Source organism: Mustela erminea, chromosome 9, assembly GCF_009829155.1.
Source record: "Mustela erminea isolate mMusErm1 chromosome 9, mMusErm1.Pri, whole genome shotgun sequence".
Classification (NCBI taxonomy): Eukaryota; Metazoa; Chordata; class Mammalia; order Carnivora; family Mustelidae; genus Mustela; species Mustela erminea.
The window spans coordinates 72,619,441-72,639,538 of record NC_045622.1 but is presented as its reverse complement, the minus strand read 5'-3'; the positions used below and the strand labels follow the sequence as shown (position 1 = coordinate 72,639,538).

The window sequence follows — 20,098 nt, the reverse complement described above, 5'->3', positions numbered from 1 at the left end:
ACCCTCTGAAGCCAATAAAAGAGACAGTGTAAAATATCTCTGACTACAGATGATAAATGGAGAATAAGACTCGCCCCCAGTGAAGCAGAGACCCCCCAGCCCTTCCCCAGAGGACCTAGCATCATGGGAAATGGCATCAATGAGTACAAAGTAGTACAGCTCAGGGAGCCAAGGAAGAGATCCAAGTCGATCAGGGAAGGCTGCCTGGAGTAGGTAAAGTTCCAAATGCTTTCAAAGAGGAGTCTATTAAGGCAGGGAGTTACATAATCAGGGGGCAATTCACAGAGGGCCTTAACGCATGATCCAAAGCAGCCGGGATCTGTCCTCTTGTGACCTGTTCTTGAGTCTCACACGGATGTTCTTTCCCTTCACTTCTGTTCACTCACCTCTTCCTTCTTTTTCTCCCACTTAGTCACTCCTTCCTGTCTTCTTTTCAAATCTGAGCATACAGGAAAATGCTGGGTGCTCATTGTCTGGCTATCCATCCCCATTCCTCTGCACTGGGCTCCCCGTCATGGGCCTTACAGCAGGAGGCCTGTCCTTTATCCCTTCTCAGCCTGGGCAGCTCACAGAAGCCCAGATTCTGAACAAGAGAGCCAGGAAGCAGCCCCGGGTGGGGTGCAGTCTTTTGCCAGATTCCAAGTCACAAGTTAAAAGGTGGGAGAATAATTTAGCCAGAGGGACAGTAAGCATGCCCTGGGCTCACCAAAAAGGCTTCCTGGAGGACGCATGGTGCCGAGGCAGAGGTTCCAAGGGCAGAATGGCCCAAAGCCACAGCTCAGAGAGGAGGAGCAGAGTCCTCTGCAGGAAGGAAGAACAGGAGAGACAAAGGCTGCGAATCAAAAATGAGTGTGGCTAGAAGGTGGGGCAGTGTTCATGGTGCAGGAAGATTTGGGGAATCCAGTGATGTCCCGTTTCTGGTTCTTTGACCCATCTTCCCAAGGGCTCTGGGTCTGACGGGGGAACCTGGCAACAGCCCAAGGCTCCCCAGAAGGGAGAAGAGCCAGATCTGCTGGGGAGGCCCTGTGTTGTTCTCGTTAGCTCCAGGAACACCTGACAGAGCCCAGGGAAAAAGGAAACAGACCTTCGGAGCTGATGGCTCTGCCTGGTCCAAAGAACAGGAGCACCTCCGGTGCGGGGCTGACTTCGAGAGAGCCAGGAAATGAAGCTTTGAGCCTGGTCAGCTGTCATCAGGAGGAGGCTGTCTGCCTCAGGTTGCCTGGTGCCTTCTTTACTGCGGTCACTTCCACAGCCCATACCACAACTCTGTTGCAGGCAGCTCTGTTGCTCCTGCAGCCCAGAGGAAGAAACTGAGGTTCAGAGAGGTCCAGACACCAACCAGGGATCCCATGGGGAGAAGGTGGCAAAGCACAGTGTTTCAACCAGGTCTCTCTGCCTCTAAATCCATCCTGTTTCCAGAGTGCTACAGTTCCATTGAGGTGTGTGACCTCAGAATGGTCAGCTGTCATGTTTTGAGGGATTGTGCCATAACTGAAGACCTCTGTTGACAACCTGCCCTGGGCCCCAGGTCTCCAGCTGTACAGTAGCATGAGGCGTGGAGAAGACCGCCCATCCTTGGCTCAGGACCAGGTTGTGTCCTGTCTTTTCCATGGGTCACCTGAGCAGGACTAGAGTGACACTTAACCTGTGCTCTTGCCAAGCTCTAACCCTTCCAAGTGCCTATTAGCTCCTCGACAAAATGAGCTTATGATGTCTTTTTCACAAGTTGTTGCAAGGGTCTCATTAGATAAGGCATGGGAAAGCATGGGGCATATCGGAGGCAAGCAGCTTACAGTACATCTGAATACAGGAGGTCAGACCCTTTTGAACTTTGATTCCTGGCCCCATCTGTTGTTGTTGTTTTTTTTTTCTTTTTCCTTCCCATTCTAATTGATACTCTTGTCTCTCCTCGGACCCAACCAAGGTTTTCTTTTTTTTTTTTTTAATTTTATTTATTTATTTGATAGACAGATATCACAAGTAGGCAGAGAGGCAGGCAGAGAGAGAGGGGGGAAGCAGACTTCCTGCTGAGCAGAGAGCCTGGTGCGGGGCTAGATCCCAGGACCCTGAGATCATGACCTGAGCTGAAGACAGAGGCTTTAACCCACTGAGCCACCCAGGTGCCCCCCAACCAAGGTTTTCAAAGGTAGCCTCTGCCTTTCCTCTCCCAGTCTCTGCCTCTGACTCGGTTTGTCTGAGTCTTTTCACCAAATCCTAAAGTGCCAGGGTCTTCCCAGCCCGGGCTGGCACTGCTTGGGCCAGGCCTTAGCACCGAAGGGCTAAACCAGAGGCAGAGGGTGGGGACTCAGGCCAGGCCTAGACTTCGTGATGTGGAGAGGCAGGAGCTAGAACCTTCCCTGGCTGCAGGGGGAGCAACCGTGGTTCTGAGCCCCAACTCTCCACTCTGTAAGCACACACAATCTCTGGGAGAAGAGGTTTCATAAGTGTGAAAGGCAGAGCAGAGGCCAAATGGGACCATTGTGGGTGATCCAGAGCAAAGCAGAGGCACAGGTAGTCCAGGCCAACGGGTGGCATCAGGGACACTGAGGCTGCAACCAGAGGCCCATAGACACCAGCTGCCTGAAACCATTTGTGGTCAGTGTGTGTGTGTGACCAACATAGGCCAAGTCCGAATGCTCATTGCATGTGGACTGGGGCGAGCTACAAGAGTGGACAAGGCCTTAGTCCTAGAAGTCCAAGAAGTCCAATACAGAGACTCTGCCAGGGCCTTCGGTGAAGGGCCAGGTGCTGAGGCTAGGCCAGTGTCCAAGCCGGACAAGCAGCCCTGAGATGGAGTGTTGTTACCACTGTCCGCCACCGTTGTGCGAGCTCACTCGTCCATAGTGCGCTCTGTGCCCTGAACTTCTCCATCATTCCTCTAGGAGCTGGGTGTTTACTCATCCCCACAATGGCATGTTAAAGATGAGGAAACAGGCTCAGAGAGTTGGAGTAACACTCCTGATCTCCTCCACAACTGGCAGCCTGACCCTCCCATTTGTCAGTCAGTAAATGGTGGGACCATTTACACCATGGAAATCGGCAGGTGCCACTAATCATGGTTTTTCCATTTATTTATTTATTTATTTATTTATTTATATTTCTGAGAACCAATTTACTGGCACATCATAAGACTCATTCTAGAGTCTCCATAGACCTCATCTGTGTGGGGAAAGAAGAGCTGTATTCACTGAGAAACAGGCAGCGCCTGACATAGAAGATAAGGTATGTGTACAAGACAAACAGCTAACGTTTTTAGGTGTTTGTTTTTTTTTTTTAAGATTTTACTTATTTGTTTGACACACAGAGAGAGATCACAAGTAGGCAGAGAGGCAGGCAGAGAGAGAGGGGGAAGAAGACTCCCACTGAGCAGAGAGCCTGATGCGGGGCTCTGAGATCATGACCTGAGCCAAAGGCAGAAACTTAATCCACTGAGCCACCCAGGCACTCCAGGGTTGTTTTTTGTTTTTTGTTTTTGTTTTTGTTTTTTAAGATTTTATTTGAGAAAGCATATGCGCATGAGCGAGGGGGGGCGGGGTTGGGGATGACTTCCAGCAAAGCAGGGATCCTAGGGCCCTGGGATCATGACCTGAGCCAAAGGCAGATGCTTACAGACTGAGCCCCCAGGCATCCCTCACTTAAGATCCTTAAGAATCCTTTGATGTCTAGATGATTTTCTCCATTTCACAGGTAAGGAAACTGAGGCATAGAGAATCCAAGTATCTTTTGCAAGACTGAGCAACCACTGGGGGAATCCTTTGTTCATACTCAGGCTGCCCAATCCCACAGCCTGTGCTTTTTTGGTTTTTAATGAGCCATTTATTCATACTCAGTCTCTAACCTGCTTTTAATTGATCTTTCCAAGAAATGAGTCTTGAATCTATCTGCCAGGTGTCAGATCGAGTATAGGTATGGCAAACAGGAGAGTCCGTGCCAGAAGCTGCACACTTCATGGTTTAAATAAAGCTTGGGCCTGGGGTTGAGGCAAACTGAGCTGGAAGCCTGGTTCTGCCACTTACCAACTGTGTGACCTTGAACAATGACTCAGTCCCTCCAAATCCCAATCTCCGCGTGTGTGGGAGGAGGAGGAGCACTGTGTTTCGTTGATGGGGTTACAGCGAGAGATGAAGGATGGAGAATGTGCCCAGCAGTTGGCATGGTCTCCAGCACACAGCGAGCACTCAATCGGGGGAGGGGGCGGGGGGCGGGGAGGCGTGGGAATTCCAGTCCACAGGTTTGTGTACAGATGCTCCGTGGGAACTGGGGATACAGGCATCAATAGATCATTTCTGAACAGAGAGGTGAGAAAGGAAGAGGGGACATTGGAACAAGAGCTTTAAAGGGTCTTCAAGAGTTTTCCATGCTGGGAAGGCGAAAGGGGCCTTTTCCAGTGAAGGGAAAATTACATTCCAAGGTGTTACAGGTAGGAGTGGACATTAACCGAATGGAGATAGCAGTAGACCCTCACAAGAGATGTGATCGTGCCTTCACGTTTGTGAGGGTCTGTTTTCTCCTTGTACACTGGACTCTGTACCTGGGTCTCAGGAGATGTTGAGAGAGGGAACGGAATGAGTGTTTTCAGAGTGTTGGAACACAGGGTTGAACCAGATGACCTATGAACGCTGAGATCCTGCTCTTGGATTGATCTTTCTGGGGGCTCACCATACAAATAGGACTATCCGCAACAGATACTAATCATCAGAAGTGAACATGGACTCTGTCAGTGACTGGCTGGTGTGGGATCCTCTCCCAATGACCAAAGCCTTGGCGCCCTGCTGCTGGGAGCGCCCTCTGCTGGTTTCCTGCTCCTCCACCACCCCCCGCCTCATTAAATCCATTGACAGCCCTAAAGTTGAGGCTTGACCTTAAGGAAAGGCCCTTAAAATTCATTAAGTTCAAGTCTCTTGATTTTAGCTGGTGCTACTGAGACTCGGGCTAGAGGAAAGGACCGGCCCGAAGTCACAGGGTGGCCTTGGACAAGAGTCCTGGGCTGCTGGCCAGAGAGTATGTTTGTTGCTCCGGGATTGGAATGCAGCTGCCATCATAGACACCCCCACCCAAGCCAGTCTCCCAAGGAGGACTCTCTGGGCTGATTACTCATGTGGAGGAACCTGAGACCATCGTCCAGGGCAGGATTTCCAGTCATTCCTGGCCTGGGGAGGGCACAAAAGGCAAATGGTCCTACAGCAAGGAGCTCCTTTGAGGTCCTGGGCAGGAAGACAAGCATGCCAGAATCCGCCTCTGGCTCCTTCACTCATCTGCCCACTGCGTGAGCCTGGTAGAGTCTCTTCACCCCCAATCCTTAGTTTCTTCATCTGTGAAATGGGACGCAGCCTAATAGACCTACAGTGAGGAATTTTTAAAAAGAACCATTACAGCACAGCCGCTGTAGTCTGCTGATTCATTCATGTTCACTCTCTTCCTACCTTCAGAGCACTGTTTTCAACCAAGGTGGAAAGCCAGAAGAGAAGAGAGCTTAGGAACATGGGCAGTGAGGGGCAGATCTGTCATTACTAGCTGTGTGGCCTGGGGCGGGTCACTTCACGTTTCTGAATCTCCATCTTTTCATCTAGAAAACACAGGAAATTAAACTATGTTCCTCCTAGGGCTGTTTGAAGAATGAAGGTCTGTTTCACCTTGGGAGAGAGGGGAGGGAGATGGAAAACAAGAAATAAGAGGATCACAAATGAGCATCTCCATCAGCGTCCCTGTCCCGCATTGTTCCCTTTTCACTCTCCCCTTGTCAGACTGAATTTCTTCCCATCTCTTGAACATGCCCTGCTTTCTCTTAACTCCAGGCCCGTTCACATGCCCTCCTTCTGCCTGGAAGGACCCACCTGCCCCTGTCATTCCGTAGCTGCTGACCTCAGCTCCTCCTTCATGGCACACCATAGATTCCTTCCCTGGAAGTTTCCCAACTTCTCTGCCTCATTAGGGACCTCACTGGTGCCCCCACAGTACCCTGAGCGTCTCCATCAGACTGGCCTTTTGCTGTCCTGCATTCATTCCCCCACAAGGCCGTGAACTAGAGTTCACACGGTGGCCTGCACATAGGAGCTGTTCAGTAAACACTAGTTGAGCAAACGAACATTCCAATCCTGGATCTGATTCACATGGAAAATGGGAAACTTTGTGTTGCATGAGCCCCTCTGCAGGCTGGGCCTCTCCAGGATCTTTCCACCTTCTCTTCCACTGGGTTTTTGCCACACCCATGCCCTGGTTTCCCACCAACGGAGCAGGATGGAGAAGTCATCATTTATCTGGGCACATCCCAAGCAGGGAACACTCAGACCCTGTGTTTGGGAACCCGAACACTCCAAGTTTGCAGTCTGCTCTGACGTGAGGACAGATGGCCGGACAGTGGACAGCTGGGCAGGGAGGGTAGGCAGCTTGGCAAGATGGAAATAGCAGTGAACTAAGCATTGGGAGCTTGGGGTTCAGAGCCTGTCTGTTCCCCAGCTTCGCTGCGCACATCAGCCTGAGTTCTCTGGTAACCAGCAACAGAAACTGAGTCATTCAGGCAGAAAGGTCTAACGCGGAATAACACAGGATAGACCTCTGATCTTGGGGCTTCCGTGTGGCAGCGGACAAGCAGGGCACCTGGGGAAAAAGAGAGTTAACTCCCCAAGGAAATTTGGATTTTCGTTAACTATCTGAAAACCGCTGTCCATGCTGTGTGATGTGAGGCAAGGCACCTGACCTCTCTTGCCTGAGTCTCCCATCTGAGTGTTCTAAAGTTGGCCTCTCTCCATTTGCATCTCCAGTGTGCTTTTTGCTGAGAAGCTTCCGGCCCTGGCCCCCGATGGCGCCTTTCCCCATCTGGACACCTTGGGAATGAATTATGAGGAAGCCAGGTAAGTGGTGTGTGTGGGTGTCCCTGGCGCTCACCGCATTGAGGAGGGCATGCCCTCTTCCGGTGCATGTGTGGGGACACATGACTCATTTGCATGAAGTAGCCAGCTTCATCCTTTGTCTTCCATGAAACCAGCATGTCCTTGGCCCCTGCCTGCTGAACATGCGGAAGAAAATCGAGACCACATTATGGGCCTCTTTCTGGTCCTGGCCAGGCCATCTTATCCAGGCTGGGAGGTTCCCAGCTAGAGTCTGTTCTCCCATAGCCCCCCAGAGCCACGACCCCAAGACCCTGAGACTTGACCTCTAACGTGCACAACAGCAGGATTACGTCCTGAAGAGTTGGGATGCCGAGGTGGCTGTGAGGGCCGGGATGCTCTCAAGGGACTGGAAACCTGATTGGGGAGGCAGTTGTCTAAACAGCTAACTACAGCAACAGAACAAAGCAAGAGGCAGAGAGAAGTAGTGAGCCAGGAGTGTGGGGAGCCCGGGGATGGGAGAGCTTGGTTCTCCCCAGGAGATCATGGAGGGCTCCATGGAAGAGGAAATGTTGGATGAGTAAGATTTGGCAGGAGGGAGAAAGGAAATTTCAGGTTGAGGTAGCAGCATGAACAAAGACCTAGAAATAGAGGAGCATACGTGTTTGATTAAGGGAAGAGTGATGTTTGGTAGGATCAGAGCTCTGGGAGGGCAGAAGGAGCTCCATGGTGACAGTGGAGAGATGTCTCAGGTGCTCAGAGCCCCAGGAGTGTGAAGCCCAAGGTAGAGGACATGTCAGCCTGGGGTTGGGTCAGGAGGTTGCTGGGGGCTCAGGCTCACACCCAGAAATAAGGCTTCAGCATCCTAGCCCCTCCTAGCCCCTCACCTGCCCAGGAAGAGGGCACAGGCTCCTTGGCCTCCCTCCCAAAACCTTTAACCAATTCTCTATACTAGTCCTAGACAAAACTGGCATCACCTCCTCACAGCACCCATCTGTCCCCCTCCCCCACCCTCCAGGGAGAGGTGAGGTGCTCCCAGTCTATCCCAGATGGGGCTCTGCTAGAATGCTGAGTCACCTAGCTTGCAGCCTATACCTGTCCTCTGACACCCTCCCCCACCCAACACTAGCCATGAGTTCTGGAAAGATGAGGCAGACTGGTCCAGGCCCAGTGTCCAGCAACCAGCAATGGTGGAAAAGCTGTAGGGTCCACCTTACCTACACACACACGCATGTCTGTGAACAAGTGATAGAGATGCCATTCAGGCTGTGAGGGGTCTGACCACCGTATTTGATAGATGAGGCTTCAGGGGCCTGGGGTGAGAAAAGATTACCCAGTCATGAAAATGCTGGGGGCAGAGTTTAAAAGAGAGGTTGGTTGGCTGCAGCTCTGTTCATAATAGCCAGAAGATGGAAGCAACCTAGACATCCATGGCTTGATGAATGGATAAAATGTAGTCTATCCACCTAGCCAAATGCTGTCGAGCCATAAAAAGGAACGGAGCCCTGATGTGTGCTCCAACCCGGATGCACCTAGAAAACATGCTGAAGTGAAAGAAGCCAGACACAAAGACCACGTGGCATATGATTCCGTTTCTATGAAATATCCAGAATTGGCTAATCCGTGTGGACAGGAAGCAGATGAATGACTGCCAGAGACTAGGGGAGGGGACAGTGAGCAGGGGCTCCCTCATGGGTCCGAGGCTTCCTTTTGGGTCGATAAAAGTGCTCTGGAACCCGAGAGTGGGGGCAGTGGTGCCCCGTTGTGAATGTGTTAAATACCGTAAGATTTTGCACTCCCATGATGGTTAAAATAGTGGATTTTTCTCTTCGGTGAATTTTACCACAGTTTAGGAAAAGGAGTAGTTTGGGACCAGACCCCATGCCACTGGCCAGGTCTAGTGTCCATTCCTCAAACACATGCTACTGGCCTCCCCTTCCTATAAATAGACCTCTCCCACCCAGGCCACTGGTGAGGGGTCTGTGCCACCCCCATTCAAGGCAAGCCCCATGGTCAAGTGGAAGAAAACTACCCCACTGGGGAAGGCAGGATTCCTGGCAGTGAGGCCTAGCCCCCATCGCTTCCCACTGACTGACCAGCCTGCTCCCCCAGTTGGCGCCAAATGTTCCATACATCTCAGATCTCTCCATTGCTCTCTCTGTCTGCCCTGTGAAGGAGAGTCTTTCTCTTGTGACCCCTTATCCATCTAGAAACACCCTTTAAGAACCAGCTCTTATCTTCCCCTTGAAGAAGACCCCCCCATACCCTGCCCACTCACCACAATCTGAGCTGAGAACCCCAAGGTATTGCATGAAGACGTCGATTAAAACAGGTGCGGGAGCAGCCTTATGTGTGTGTGCGTGTGTGTGTGTGTGTGCGTGTGCACATGCAAATGTGTGTGTGCGCGCGTGTCTTCCTTAGACAACTGGGAGCCATGCAGGGAGGGGCCTGGCTGGTTCGTCACTGTATTCCTAGGACAGCTCCGGTACCTTGCTCACAAACGCTTGTTGAATGAGGCAGTGGCTTTGGGAAGGTTCTGTTCCCGCCCAGATAGTCTCCATCAGTGAGGGGGGGACAGGCTGGGTGATCTCCAAGTCTTCTCATCTCTGGGGTTCTCTGGTTCTAAGAATAGCAGTGGGGGGCCAGCCCAGCAAGTTGCTGCATTTTCTGCTCCCGTCACCCAGCTCCTAGAAATCGAGGAGAAGGAGGGAGCCTGCAGGAATTGTCAGCAAACAGCTATTTCTGCTCTTGGCGGGGAGGAGAGAGTGGTGTCCAGAGACTGGGCTTCTCCAGCCAGCCTGAATGGACCATCTCTTCTCTTCGGAGAGCTCATCAAAGACCTTCCCTGAACAGCCCAACCATGCAGATTTGGACTCGGGTTGCCTGGAGTCCTTCAACTACAAGGCCGAGCGGCGGGCTCTTGCTCCATTTTCCTCTACAGATGAGAGGTGCTACTCTTTCTGCTTTTCTGATTATGAAATTAGTCATTTTCTAGGAAGCTTATTTATAGAGTCTGCCGCACACATGCAGTGCTAAGCTATTCTGAACACGGCTTGGGGCCTGGGAGGCTTAAGGTGTGAAAGCAGCTGTGAGTCACACATGGGTCCCCTTCCAGAGGTACCTGGATACCTTGGTCACCTTTCTGCACCCAGCCAGGAGCCAGCCTTCAGGGGCTGCCCTCCAGCTGGGCTTCTCTTTATGATAGAAAAACCCCAGCGTCCCAATCCCCGTGGCCACCAGCTCAATATGGTGCCTGGAGCAGGGCAGACCTCCATTCTGTCCCTCTCCACATACCCTCCTCTCCTAAAAGAGGGGCCTTGCAGATGTGTGATTTTGTGCCTGCCCCAGACAACAGCTGTGGAGGAGGGCTCCAGGGGGCTTCACAAAGGCCTGCCCGCAGGGCAGCTCAGAGAGCGACCATGTTTGAGGTTCCTGATGTTTCTTTCAAGAAGGTCAGGACAACATTAACGGATTGAATGAGTATTTATTTGTTTATTCATTTATTTAACACCTACTTTGAGCCAGGCACTGTGTAAGGCTTTGAAGGTACAGTGGTGAATAAAACAGAAATCGAGCTTGTAGTCTAATGTTAATCAAACAATGGCATACATGAAAATGAAACTTCAAACTGTGTCCAGTGCTCTGAGTAAAAAGTACTTAGGAAGTAGAGCTGGAGAGGCTCTCTAGGCAGAGAGAAAAGCATGTGCAGGGGCACTGTGGAGAAAAGAGCCTGTCCATTGCAGCTAGGGTGCTGAGCACAGAGGGAAAGGGGGTATGAAATAAGATTGGAGGGATATACCGGGGTCAAATCATGCAAGACCTAGTAAAGCATGTTAAAGCATTTCTGTCTTTGTTCTAAGTGCAGTAGGATGCCACTTAAAGTATTTTTTACTTAAAGTATTTTTTTAAAGAAAGTTATTTGATAAACGGCGAGTTTTTGAAACCATCATCTCTAGCTCAGGCCTGTCCCATCCAGTTGTGCAAGTTGTAAACTGCACAACCTATGAAGCCATATGTGTTAGAACCAGATGGAGAATGTTTTAGGGGCCAGCCTGAGTGAATGCCAGAGACCAGTTAAAAGACTGCCAGAATAATCTAGGCAGGAGAGGCTGGTGTGGACCAAGATGTAGGTGGTGGAGAGGGAGAAAAGTGGAAGGATTCAGGAGACATTTAAAGGGCCTTGAAGATAGCAGCCTTCTCTCTGCAAGAGCTGGGCTCCAGGGTGTGGGATCCTCAGAGTCCCTGCCAGTTGGCGTGAGGAAAAGATAAAGTAATGCAATGCCAGTTGAGAGCAGAAGATGTCAGGATATAAAAAGTCCCCCTTAACCCTGCTTGTCTATCCTTAATTGTTTCAGGTCTGCAGCTGGGTCTAACAGGGCCTTAGGACCAGTCTGAGAGGCAGGATGGCAGAAATAGTGGGTTGACCTACCCAATAGGTAGTTGACCTCTTAGACTTCATGGAAGTATTATGCTGGCAGTGCCGTATTCAAGTTTCTTTGGGTTACTGATTTCAGAGATCGGATCCCACTGGCATAAGCTAAAATGTTGAAATTTATTGGCAGGATCCTGGGGCATCTCATGGTTTTGATAGACAGACTCAAGATTCAGGATGGGCAGGAATGAAGTAGCCCCAAGGCCCATAGCAGCAGATATTTTTGGACCTTCTCTCCAGGACACTGTGGCTACCATGATTTACAGCCAGCAACCACAGACTGCAGGCCCTCCAGAATGCATTTGAAAAGTACAGCGGAGAGGATCTGCTTGCCGTGGCCTGGTTGGTGTGTCTAGCCCTTGATCGGTCAGCTTGTGCCAGGAGTGAGAACGTGAAGGGCAGGCAGGGCCACTGGAACCCACATTTGCACATCAGGCCATTTCCAAAGTAGGGGAACCCCTGTGAGCTACCCAGTTTCTCCCAGGGTGTGTCTATTCTGCTGACACTTCCTGGGGTCTGGCTGATCTCCAGCAACCTTTTTCCAGCTTCGGGGTAAAGGAGAAAAGCTAGACCCTGTTCCAGTCCTGGAAGGTGCCCTGATTGGATAGAAAGGGGGTTTTCTGATGTCAGAAAGAAATAGAACATTTAGAATACACACACACACACACACACACACACACACAAATATATATACATTTTCTAACTATTTCGGTAAAAGAGTTTTGTAGGCCACTTTCTATTACCCGAAGCACAAGGTACTTGCAGGCCTCGAGGAGCTGGGCACAGACTGTGTGTGACCCAGACCTCTCTTCTTGCTCACCTATGATTCAAACCCTCCAGTAGTAGGAGGCAGAATAACACAACAGTGAGCGCATACGCCTGGAGTCCTAGACTGTAATTTCATACCCAGCTCTGCCCTAATGAGCTGTGTGACCTTAGGCAAGTTACTTAACTCCTGTTGATTGATCCCTGATCCGTGGGGTCACCGTGAAGTCTTAAAGTGATAAAGTGTGTAAGTACTTTGCACATAGTAAGCCCTCCCTCCTGGCAGAGGAGATGATGGTGATGACAGGGTGGTTATTGCATGGGGAAAACCCTTGCAGGATCCTGCTCCTGCCTCTGCAACTTGACCTTCCTCTAGGTTGTTCCTTCTCCTCGCCCCCTCCCCCCACCATGGGGTAGGGTTATTCCAAGAGACACAGTGTGAACAAGAAGACTTTTTATCCTTCTTCAGCTTTCTTCCTTGATCCCTGCTGCCCAGGGTCATCTGGCATTTTTCATCTGCAGGAGCGAGAGAGAGAAGCCCCCAGCCGATGACTCCGAGGGAGGGGCCCTGGACATGTGCTGCAGCGAGAGGCTGCCGGGTGAGTCTGCCGGGCATCCAGGGTCCCCAGAGTTCCCCGTGCACAGAGAAAGCCCCAGATGCCGCCAGCCGAAGTCGAGCCCGCTTAGCTGTGAACTTGCTCCGGAGGGGTGACTTGGCTGCTCACAAGGTCTCCATTTAAATGAGGATTTGTTTTTCTAATCCGTGGTGTCTTTCATCATCTTTCATGACCTGTTGTCATTTGACGCTGCTCTGGGCTCCCACGGAGGGAAGAGCGGGCAGCTGGGGGCGTGCTGGGAGGATAGAGAGAGGGTTGAGGAGCTGGGGAGTCCGGCGATGCTGGGGCCCTGGCCGCGACCAGCAGTGTGTTGGGCAGACTTTAAGAGGTAAGGCAGGGGGGCAAAAAAAAGGAAGTAAGGCGAGGGGACATGGACGACCCAGATGTGGCAGGAACCAAGGGTGGGTGGGCGATGAGGAGAAAGCGCCTGGCCTGTTGAGAACCTGGGCTGTGAGGGTCTGATGGGACTGCGTGAGGCTGATTGGTTGCGCTCATGGGGAGCCTGGCTGGCCGTCAGTCACCACGGAGATGTTACCGCTCTGCCTCTGCCCCTGGGGTGGCAGTGTGTCCCAGCTGTAGACCAGGTACCCTGCTCACGGAGGAATAAAGGAAAGGAGGCTAGGAGACATTCTTAGTATTCATTCTCTTTTCATAAAACTTTTTTTCTTATCACAGATATTCACTGCAGAACGATAGGTATAAGACAAATGAAAAAAATTGCCGTGATCCCGTGACACAATATCCCTTTCCCTCTTTCCTTCCAATCCTTTTGGTTCAGAAACAGCCCTGTGAATGCGGACTTTAAAGTCCCAAGGTTAGCTTGTCAGAAACCTCATGACTGGCAAGGAAGCTTCGAGTGACGTTTGCAGGGACACTCTTTGAGACAGACATTGAAAACAAGTAGGTGTGACTCTAAAGCGATGACTCTTTAAAATAAATGGTTATGTGGCTTGCACCATGAGCCAGTGCTCCAGCTGCTGATGAAGCTTTCTCCCGCCTCCAGGCAGGGATGGAGCCCTTCGGTGCAGTTCACGCCATATCCAGTAGGGGGTACCATTGCTCAAAAACGCTTTGGAAGGCCTGTCTAGCTGGTCTAGGATGGGTGTCATCTTTTAGGTCCCTGGTGGGGACGGGAAAGAGCTAGCTTCAAGAACAGAATTCTCCAAAGGGATGTGAGAGCTGTCTGTGAATACATGAAAGGCTGTCCTGTGGAGAGGGCAGCAGATTTGTTCTGTGTCTCTTAAGAGTCTGGCATAAACCTGATACATAGAAATTAAAAAGAGGACTGTTGGCGCGAGGGATCCAGAACTTTCTTTCTTTTTTTAAGATTTTATTTGTTTGTTTATTTATTTACTTATTTATTTCCCTTTGGTTGGCTTGGACGCAACCACTTATTTTGACATAGAGAAAGGGAGCATGAACAGGGTGCGGGAAGCAGACTCCCACTTAGCAGGGAGCCCGACAAACACAGGGGCTCCACCCCAGGACCCTGGGATCATGCCCTGAGCCAAAGGCAGATGCTTAACTGACTGAGCCACCCAGGAGCCCCCGAAATTTTCTTTCTGAATCTGAAAGTGGTCCAGTCATGGTACTGGATAATTCAAAAGGAAAAAAATGAGTGTTCCATCACTGGAGGCATTCAAATATTATCTGGATAGACAGTAGAGAGGAAATTTCCACAATGGGTAGGAGGTCGAAATGACATCAAAAGTCCCTTTCAACTATTAAACGTTCCGTGATTCAGATATGAGTCATAGAATTCAGAGATGATTCTATGACCGGGGATGGCCCAGTGGCTAGAAAAAACCCACGGGAAATAGGACATGATGTATAGGAGTGCGGGGAGTAGCACAGTGTGAAGGAAAGAGCACTGGCTTTGGCATCAGAGTCTGGCTTAGAGGCACTGTGTTTGTGGACAGGTCGCTTACCCCTGCTGGGCCTCTAATCCTTATCTGTAAACTGAAACAGCAATATGAGTATTTATCCTTACAAGGATTGGATATAATTACACAGACATTCATTCCACAAACACTTTTTGAGTCCCTACTACGTGTTCGGTATTATACTAGGTGCTAGGAACCTAGTGGTAAATAAAACAGATGTCCTGCCCTGCTTTGAGCTGCTTCTGAAAAAATGGCATGGAACCACAAGGAGAGAGACTACAGTAATAATATATGAAATTTCAACCTTCCCTGAAAACCAGCAACCAGCTTAGAATGGAAGAGGAATATTGGTTATCTCCAGTGGGGCGCGGACACGTTCCCTTCGTTGTGCTTGGCACTGTTCTAAATACTCACATGTACCTCTCACAGACTCCTGTTGAGATGATTTCTGGTCCCCATCTTCTAAATGAGAGGACTGAGGCCCAGGGAAGTGAGGGAGTCTGTCCAAGGTCACTTCACTGGTGTTTGGTAGAGTGAGGACTCCGTTCGTGCTGTCTCTTTTCAGAGCCCATGGTCCTGGTCGCTTCCCCATTCTGCCCCCATTGTCGCCGAGGAGCCACTATCAGTTTCTGGCACTGTGTGAACAGAGGCAAGAGCGCTAAGGTGTGTCTGCCCCAGGGAGGGGTCTGGAGGAGATGGGTAATGTCACCCTGCCTGTCTCCTTCTGTGTCCTTCCTCCAGAAAGCCCTGCCTGCCAGAGGTTAGGCAAGTTAGACGCCCCACTGGACTCCCACGCATGATGCCATCGCAGTGTGATCTCGTAATCACATTTTGTCTGTTTCGTCTGCGGGACCGCGCGTTCTTTAAAGGCGAGTGCCTATTTTGTCCTGCATGTCGAGGGGAGTCTTTCACTCATTTCTTTATTCCCTGGATGACTGTTCATGGAGGGAATCCCCGCGCAGGACGCTCATGCAAGCACTGAAGATTCAGCAGTGAGCCGAACTGAGAAAATGTCCACCTTCCCAGGGCAGTGTGGTGCACTGATAAAGAACAGGGACTCTGGACCTGGGCTGGGTTCCACCATTTACCCCTGGGAGTGATCACGGGCAAGCAGCTTAACCTTTCTGTGCCTCCCAGTTACAAGAGACAAGCATGAATACTATTTACAACCACGTAGAGTTGTTGGAGGAGCACATGAATGGATGGGAAGCTCAGAACAGTCCCTGGAGTTTGATCCGTAGGCATTTGCTTTGTAGAGAAAGCTAGATAATGAATAAATAAATAGATAAAATGTTTAGGATGGTAGATGGGGTATGTGCTGTGGAGGAAATTAAAGCCGAGGAGGGATGAGAAAGGAAGGGGGGGGAGGGTGTGGAGGGAGGTGGTTTCGTGTTGTAAATAGGGCGGTTCTAGAAGCTGGTAAGGACACTTCCATAAATTCTCATCAGCCAGAACCACCGATCTGAGCAGCAACTTAGACATTAAAGGGGGTATAAAGGCCGAGAGAATTGGGGAGCAGGACCTTTAGAATGAGCCCAAGGGCACTGCAAGCAATTGCGTAAGGATAGTGTAAAAATACAGCCATCAAGTCATGTCTTTTCCTCCCAGCTGTCTTCCCGCCAGGCGAGACGAGGTGGAGTGAGGGCTAGCCTTGCCTGAGTGACTCACGCATTCCCACACGCCCTGCCAGGCAGGGGCGGTGTGGCCAACACACCCGGCCACGGTCACCTGGGCCTGAACCAGCACGTCTAGTTCTGTAGACCTCCCAGCTTGAGATATCTGGGTGAAAACCGCCTCCAGCAGCCAACAGCCCCGGGGGGGCCTCCAGCTCCAGGGGACAGGTGCGCTCACTCGTATCCCAGGGCGCCGCCCGCCTGTGCTCACAGGCTCATCTCCATTCTCACTTGTCCCAGCCCCGTGCGCACATACGCACATGCACAGACCCACACACCCAGCTACCCAGGCACACGCCCTGTCTCTCTCTGCCTCATGCAGCCCCACGGGTGCACACCCACTTGAAGCCCATGCACCTGCAAGCCTCCTTCCGCTTGCGTGCTCTGCATCGCTTTGCTTTATGGTGCCATCTTCCAGGCCCATCCGCCTTCTCCATCATTCGGGCTTTAGGTCTCTTTCTCTTCCGCGGCCAGGCCCCTTCTCACGTACACATACACACCAGCGAGCACACTCCTTCCCTCCCATTCTCTCTCCTTTCCCCAGGCCATCAGAAGCATGCAGTCTCCATGCACCCCACTCTGTGCACACGCACACATACATTTTCCTTCTTCCTCGTGCACTCGCCCTCGTGCACGGGGTCACTCTCCTTTTCTTCTCTTTCACTCCCCAGTGCTTGCTCATTTCCTTGCTCGCAGTCACCCAAATACATTTATACATTCAAACTCACACTCCCCCCGCCTCTGTGTGTAGGTGTTCATATTTGCAAGAAACCAGGCAACCCTGCTGATGCTGTGGCCTCCGCTCCCTCTCCAGCCAGCACCACTGCAGGCCCAGCCTGGAAGCAGCAGCTTTATTTGGGGTACGGGTCAGAGGAAGGAGGTAGATAAGGCCCCGGGAGGTGCTGGGAATGAATGGCATGACGTCATCAGTGTCACTCCCACAGTCTCCAGTGCGCAGGCTCACAGGCTGGCCCACTCCTAACATGGGCAGGGACCAAGGCCAGGCTGTGAACGATGATGATGAGTCGTCATCATCGCGTCGTCATGGCCCTGGTGACGTGCCACCCTCTGCTGAGTCCTGCACTTCGAGGGCCCTTGTGTGCACGCATGCAGGCACGTTGGTCTGTGGGTCCACATGTGCTCCTCATCCCACCCCAATTTCTGCCCCTTGGCCACCCCTCAAATCTAAAGGTACCCCAGCAGAAGGCCGCATCTACCCTCAGAAGGGTGTACCTGTACCCATGCAGGCTCTGGGACATTTGGGAAGGGAGCTCTAGAATCCCAGTCATCAGAGCGTGTCCTGAAAAGTAGAGCATGGGCATAACTTCTGGTCCTGTGGTCTCCTTGCCCCGGAGGGAGTGGCGTGGCCAGAGGAGAAGGAGCTTGGTGCTGGAGTAAGGACAACTCGAGTCTTAGGAACAGGTGCTCCTGCAGCATCCTACAGCCAACAGCTGCCTGGAGCCGCGAGGGTCACCGCCACCCTGAGATGTAAGAGCGTCGTGATTAGCCAGCTCTGTGCAAGGTTGTAAGCTACTGAAGGCCTGAGGAGGCCATTGCCCATTTGGTAGGAGCAATTGGCCTCCTGGTGACTCCCCTACTCACTCCCACCTAAGTCCCAGCACCTTCAAAGCTACCCTCTGCCCAGCCCTAGGTTCTAAATCATCATGGTTATCAAGCTGACCCTCTTTTGAGGGGGACAAGGTCTAGGTCTCAGGAAGACACCATTGACCATCCTGGGTGGCCTTTTATGAAGTAAAGGGGATGCCATTTTTTAAAGATTTTATTTATTTATTTGTCAGAAAGAGAGAGAGCGTGTGCACAAACAGGAGGAGTGCAGGCAGAGGAAGCAGCAGACAGAGGGAGAGGCAGGCTCCCCATTGAGCAGGAAGCCCGACGTGGGACTCGATCCTAGGATCCTGAGATCATGACCTGAGCCAAAGCAGATTCTTAACCGACTGAGCTGCCCAGGTGTCCCAAGGGGATGCATTACTGAGGAAGTCTTTGTTCCCCTAATCCCACAGGAACTAATCCTGGCCATGACAGAGGGTCAGATCACAGCTTCCCTAGCTGTCCCTTCATGACACAGACAAGATCTTGGGCCAGAAGCCAGCAAGGGCCAACTGAAAAGTGCTTTTATCAATTTGACAAACTTTTATTGAGCATCCACTCTGTGCCCACAGCTGGGCCAGGCTATGGTGACACAGGGAAGAGCAGTATAGACCCTGGAGCCTGCTCTCAGGGAGGCCAGAGCACCAGCGAAGGGTGCACCCCTAATCAGCCTTATCTTGGGTGCAGTCAGGGAAGACTTCCTGGAAGAAATGGCCTTTCACCTGTGACCTGAAGGATGAGTAGGGCTCTGGGTCATCTTTAGGAACCAGCTACCAAAGCATTTTAAGGAATAGGTTAACCTCCTAATGGACTTTGTCCCCCATCTACTAACCCTCATTCTCACAAAGACTCTGATCTGGGTCTGGTACCTAGCTCTGGTTCAGGCTGGTCTCGGAGCAAGTGCAGGAGCCAGGATAGACATGGCCTGGATATAGTTGTATTGATGAGGGGGTCCCTTGTCCCTGTTGACACTGAGCAGCTTAGGTCCTGTTGACTTCTCTTTCTTTGTATCATTGGAGTTCTGTTTTCATTCAAAACTTCCAGTACATTTAGGAAAGTTTATTGCAGCTAGCGGTGTAGTGAAGTGTCTTTGTCTTGAGTCTTCAGAGTGTAAATTAAAGAAAAATGAAACACCATTTGGATGTGCTAAGATCCCTAATTGGAGAGCATTCTGTAATGATACCATTGTATTGAGAAGTACCAACCCAGGTACCCACTGATCAGTGATGGTAGAGGTTAACTCTTCCCAGATACTAGGGTAGATATGGAGGGATTAACCCATTTAGTTGAGTCTTAGGATGCTGTGAGGAGGCAGACTGATCTGGGTTCAAATCCCATCTCTGCCACAGATCAGCAGCATGACCTCGGGTAACTTATCTGAGTGCTCTGAGTTCCACCTTCTTCACTCTAAAATGAGGTGGTACCATGATAAGATATTTACAGAGATTTTGTGAAGATTAAATGAGTTGATATAAGCTAAGTGCTTCTTCCACAATGCTCCATACATGCTAGCTAGCAGTGATGGTGAGGATTGCTACAGAAAAGCCTTCAAATATTCCAAAGGGCCCAGGCATCAAGTCGCAGCCCAGTCCTTCAGCAGTGGGGTGGAGGGTATAGTTTTGTGAAGTATCTAGAAGTTGATAGTTTCTTGATGCCCTGCCACAGACCTGGCACCTCACAGAACCAGCACAGACACAGGCAAGAGTGTTGTCTACGTGCTGAGTCAGGCAGCGGAACAGGAAGAGGGTCATTCATTTTCCTTCACCAGGGTAGAAATGGTTCTGATATGCACCAGGGTGAAAATGGTCCTGATATTCACCAGGATGGAAATGGTTCTGATACTCACCAGGATGGAAATGGTTCTGATATTCTAGGGAGTTACCTGGATGTGTGATGTGACCAAAGAGTCTTCACAAGGGGAAGAAAGGCTGTCTACCTTGACACAGGTTGATGCTAAATGTCTTTCAGACAAATGGACATCTGGCATATCCCTAAAATATGCAGTGGCAGACGCTGTCCCCTTTCACATTGCCTGGCCCAGGGACCCTCCAAAAAAAATCTCATCTTGGGGTGCCTCGGTGGCTCAGTCAGTTAAGTGTCCAGTTCTTGTTTTCTGCTGGGGTCATGATCTCGGGATTATGGGCTCAAGCCCCACATTGAGCTGCTGGACACGGTGTCTACTTGTGATTCTCTCTCCTCTGCCTCTGTCCCTCCCCACCCCTGCTCTTGCTCCCTTTCAAAATAAATAAATGAATAAGTTTTAAAAAAAAGAATATTTCAGCCACTAAAACAA

General features: G+C 50.9%; 1 protein-coding gene across 3 annotated transcripts in view; it reads left to right on the top strand.

The window, feature by feature from the left end:
• PTPN5 (protein tyrosine phosphatase non-receptor type 5) overlaps positions 1–20,098 on the top strand; it is a 54,633-nt gene that overhangs the window by 9,478 nt on the left and 25,057 nt on the right. The window contains exons 2-3 of one of the 3 annotated variants that reach the window (XM_032359222.1): positions 6,762–6,851; positions 12,547–12,623. In XM_032359222.1, the coding sequence (XP_032215113.1) occupies positions 6,832–6,851; positions 12,547–12,623 (97 nt within the window). In that variant the 5' untranslated portion in view covers positions 6,762–6,831. Of the gene's footprint in view, positions 1–6,761; positions 6,852–11,393; positions 11,606–12,546; positions 12,624–20,098 lie in introns of those variants that run through there. The other 2 variants (XM_032359221.1, XM_032359223.1) reach the window with 2 other exon arrangements.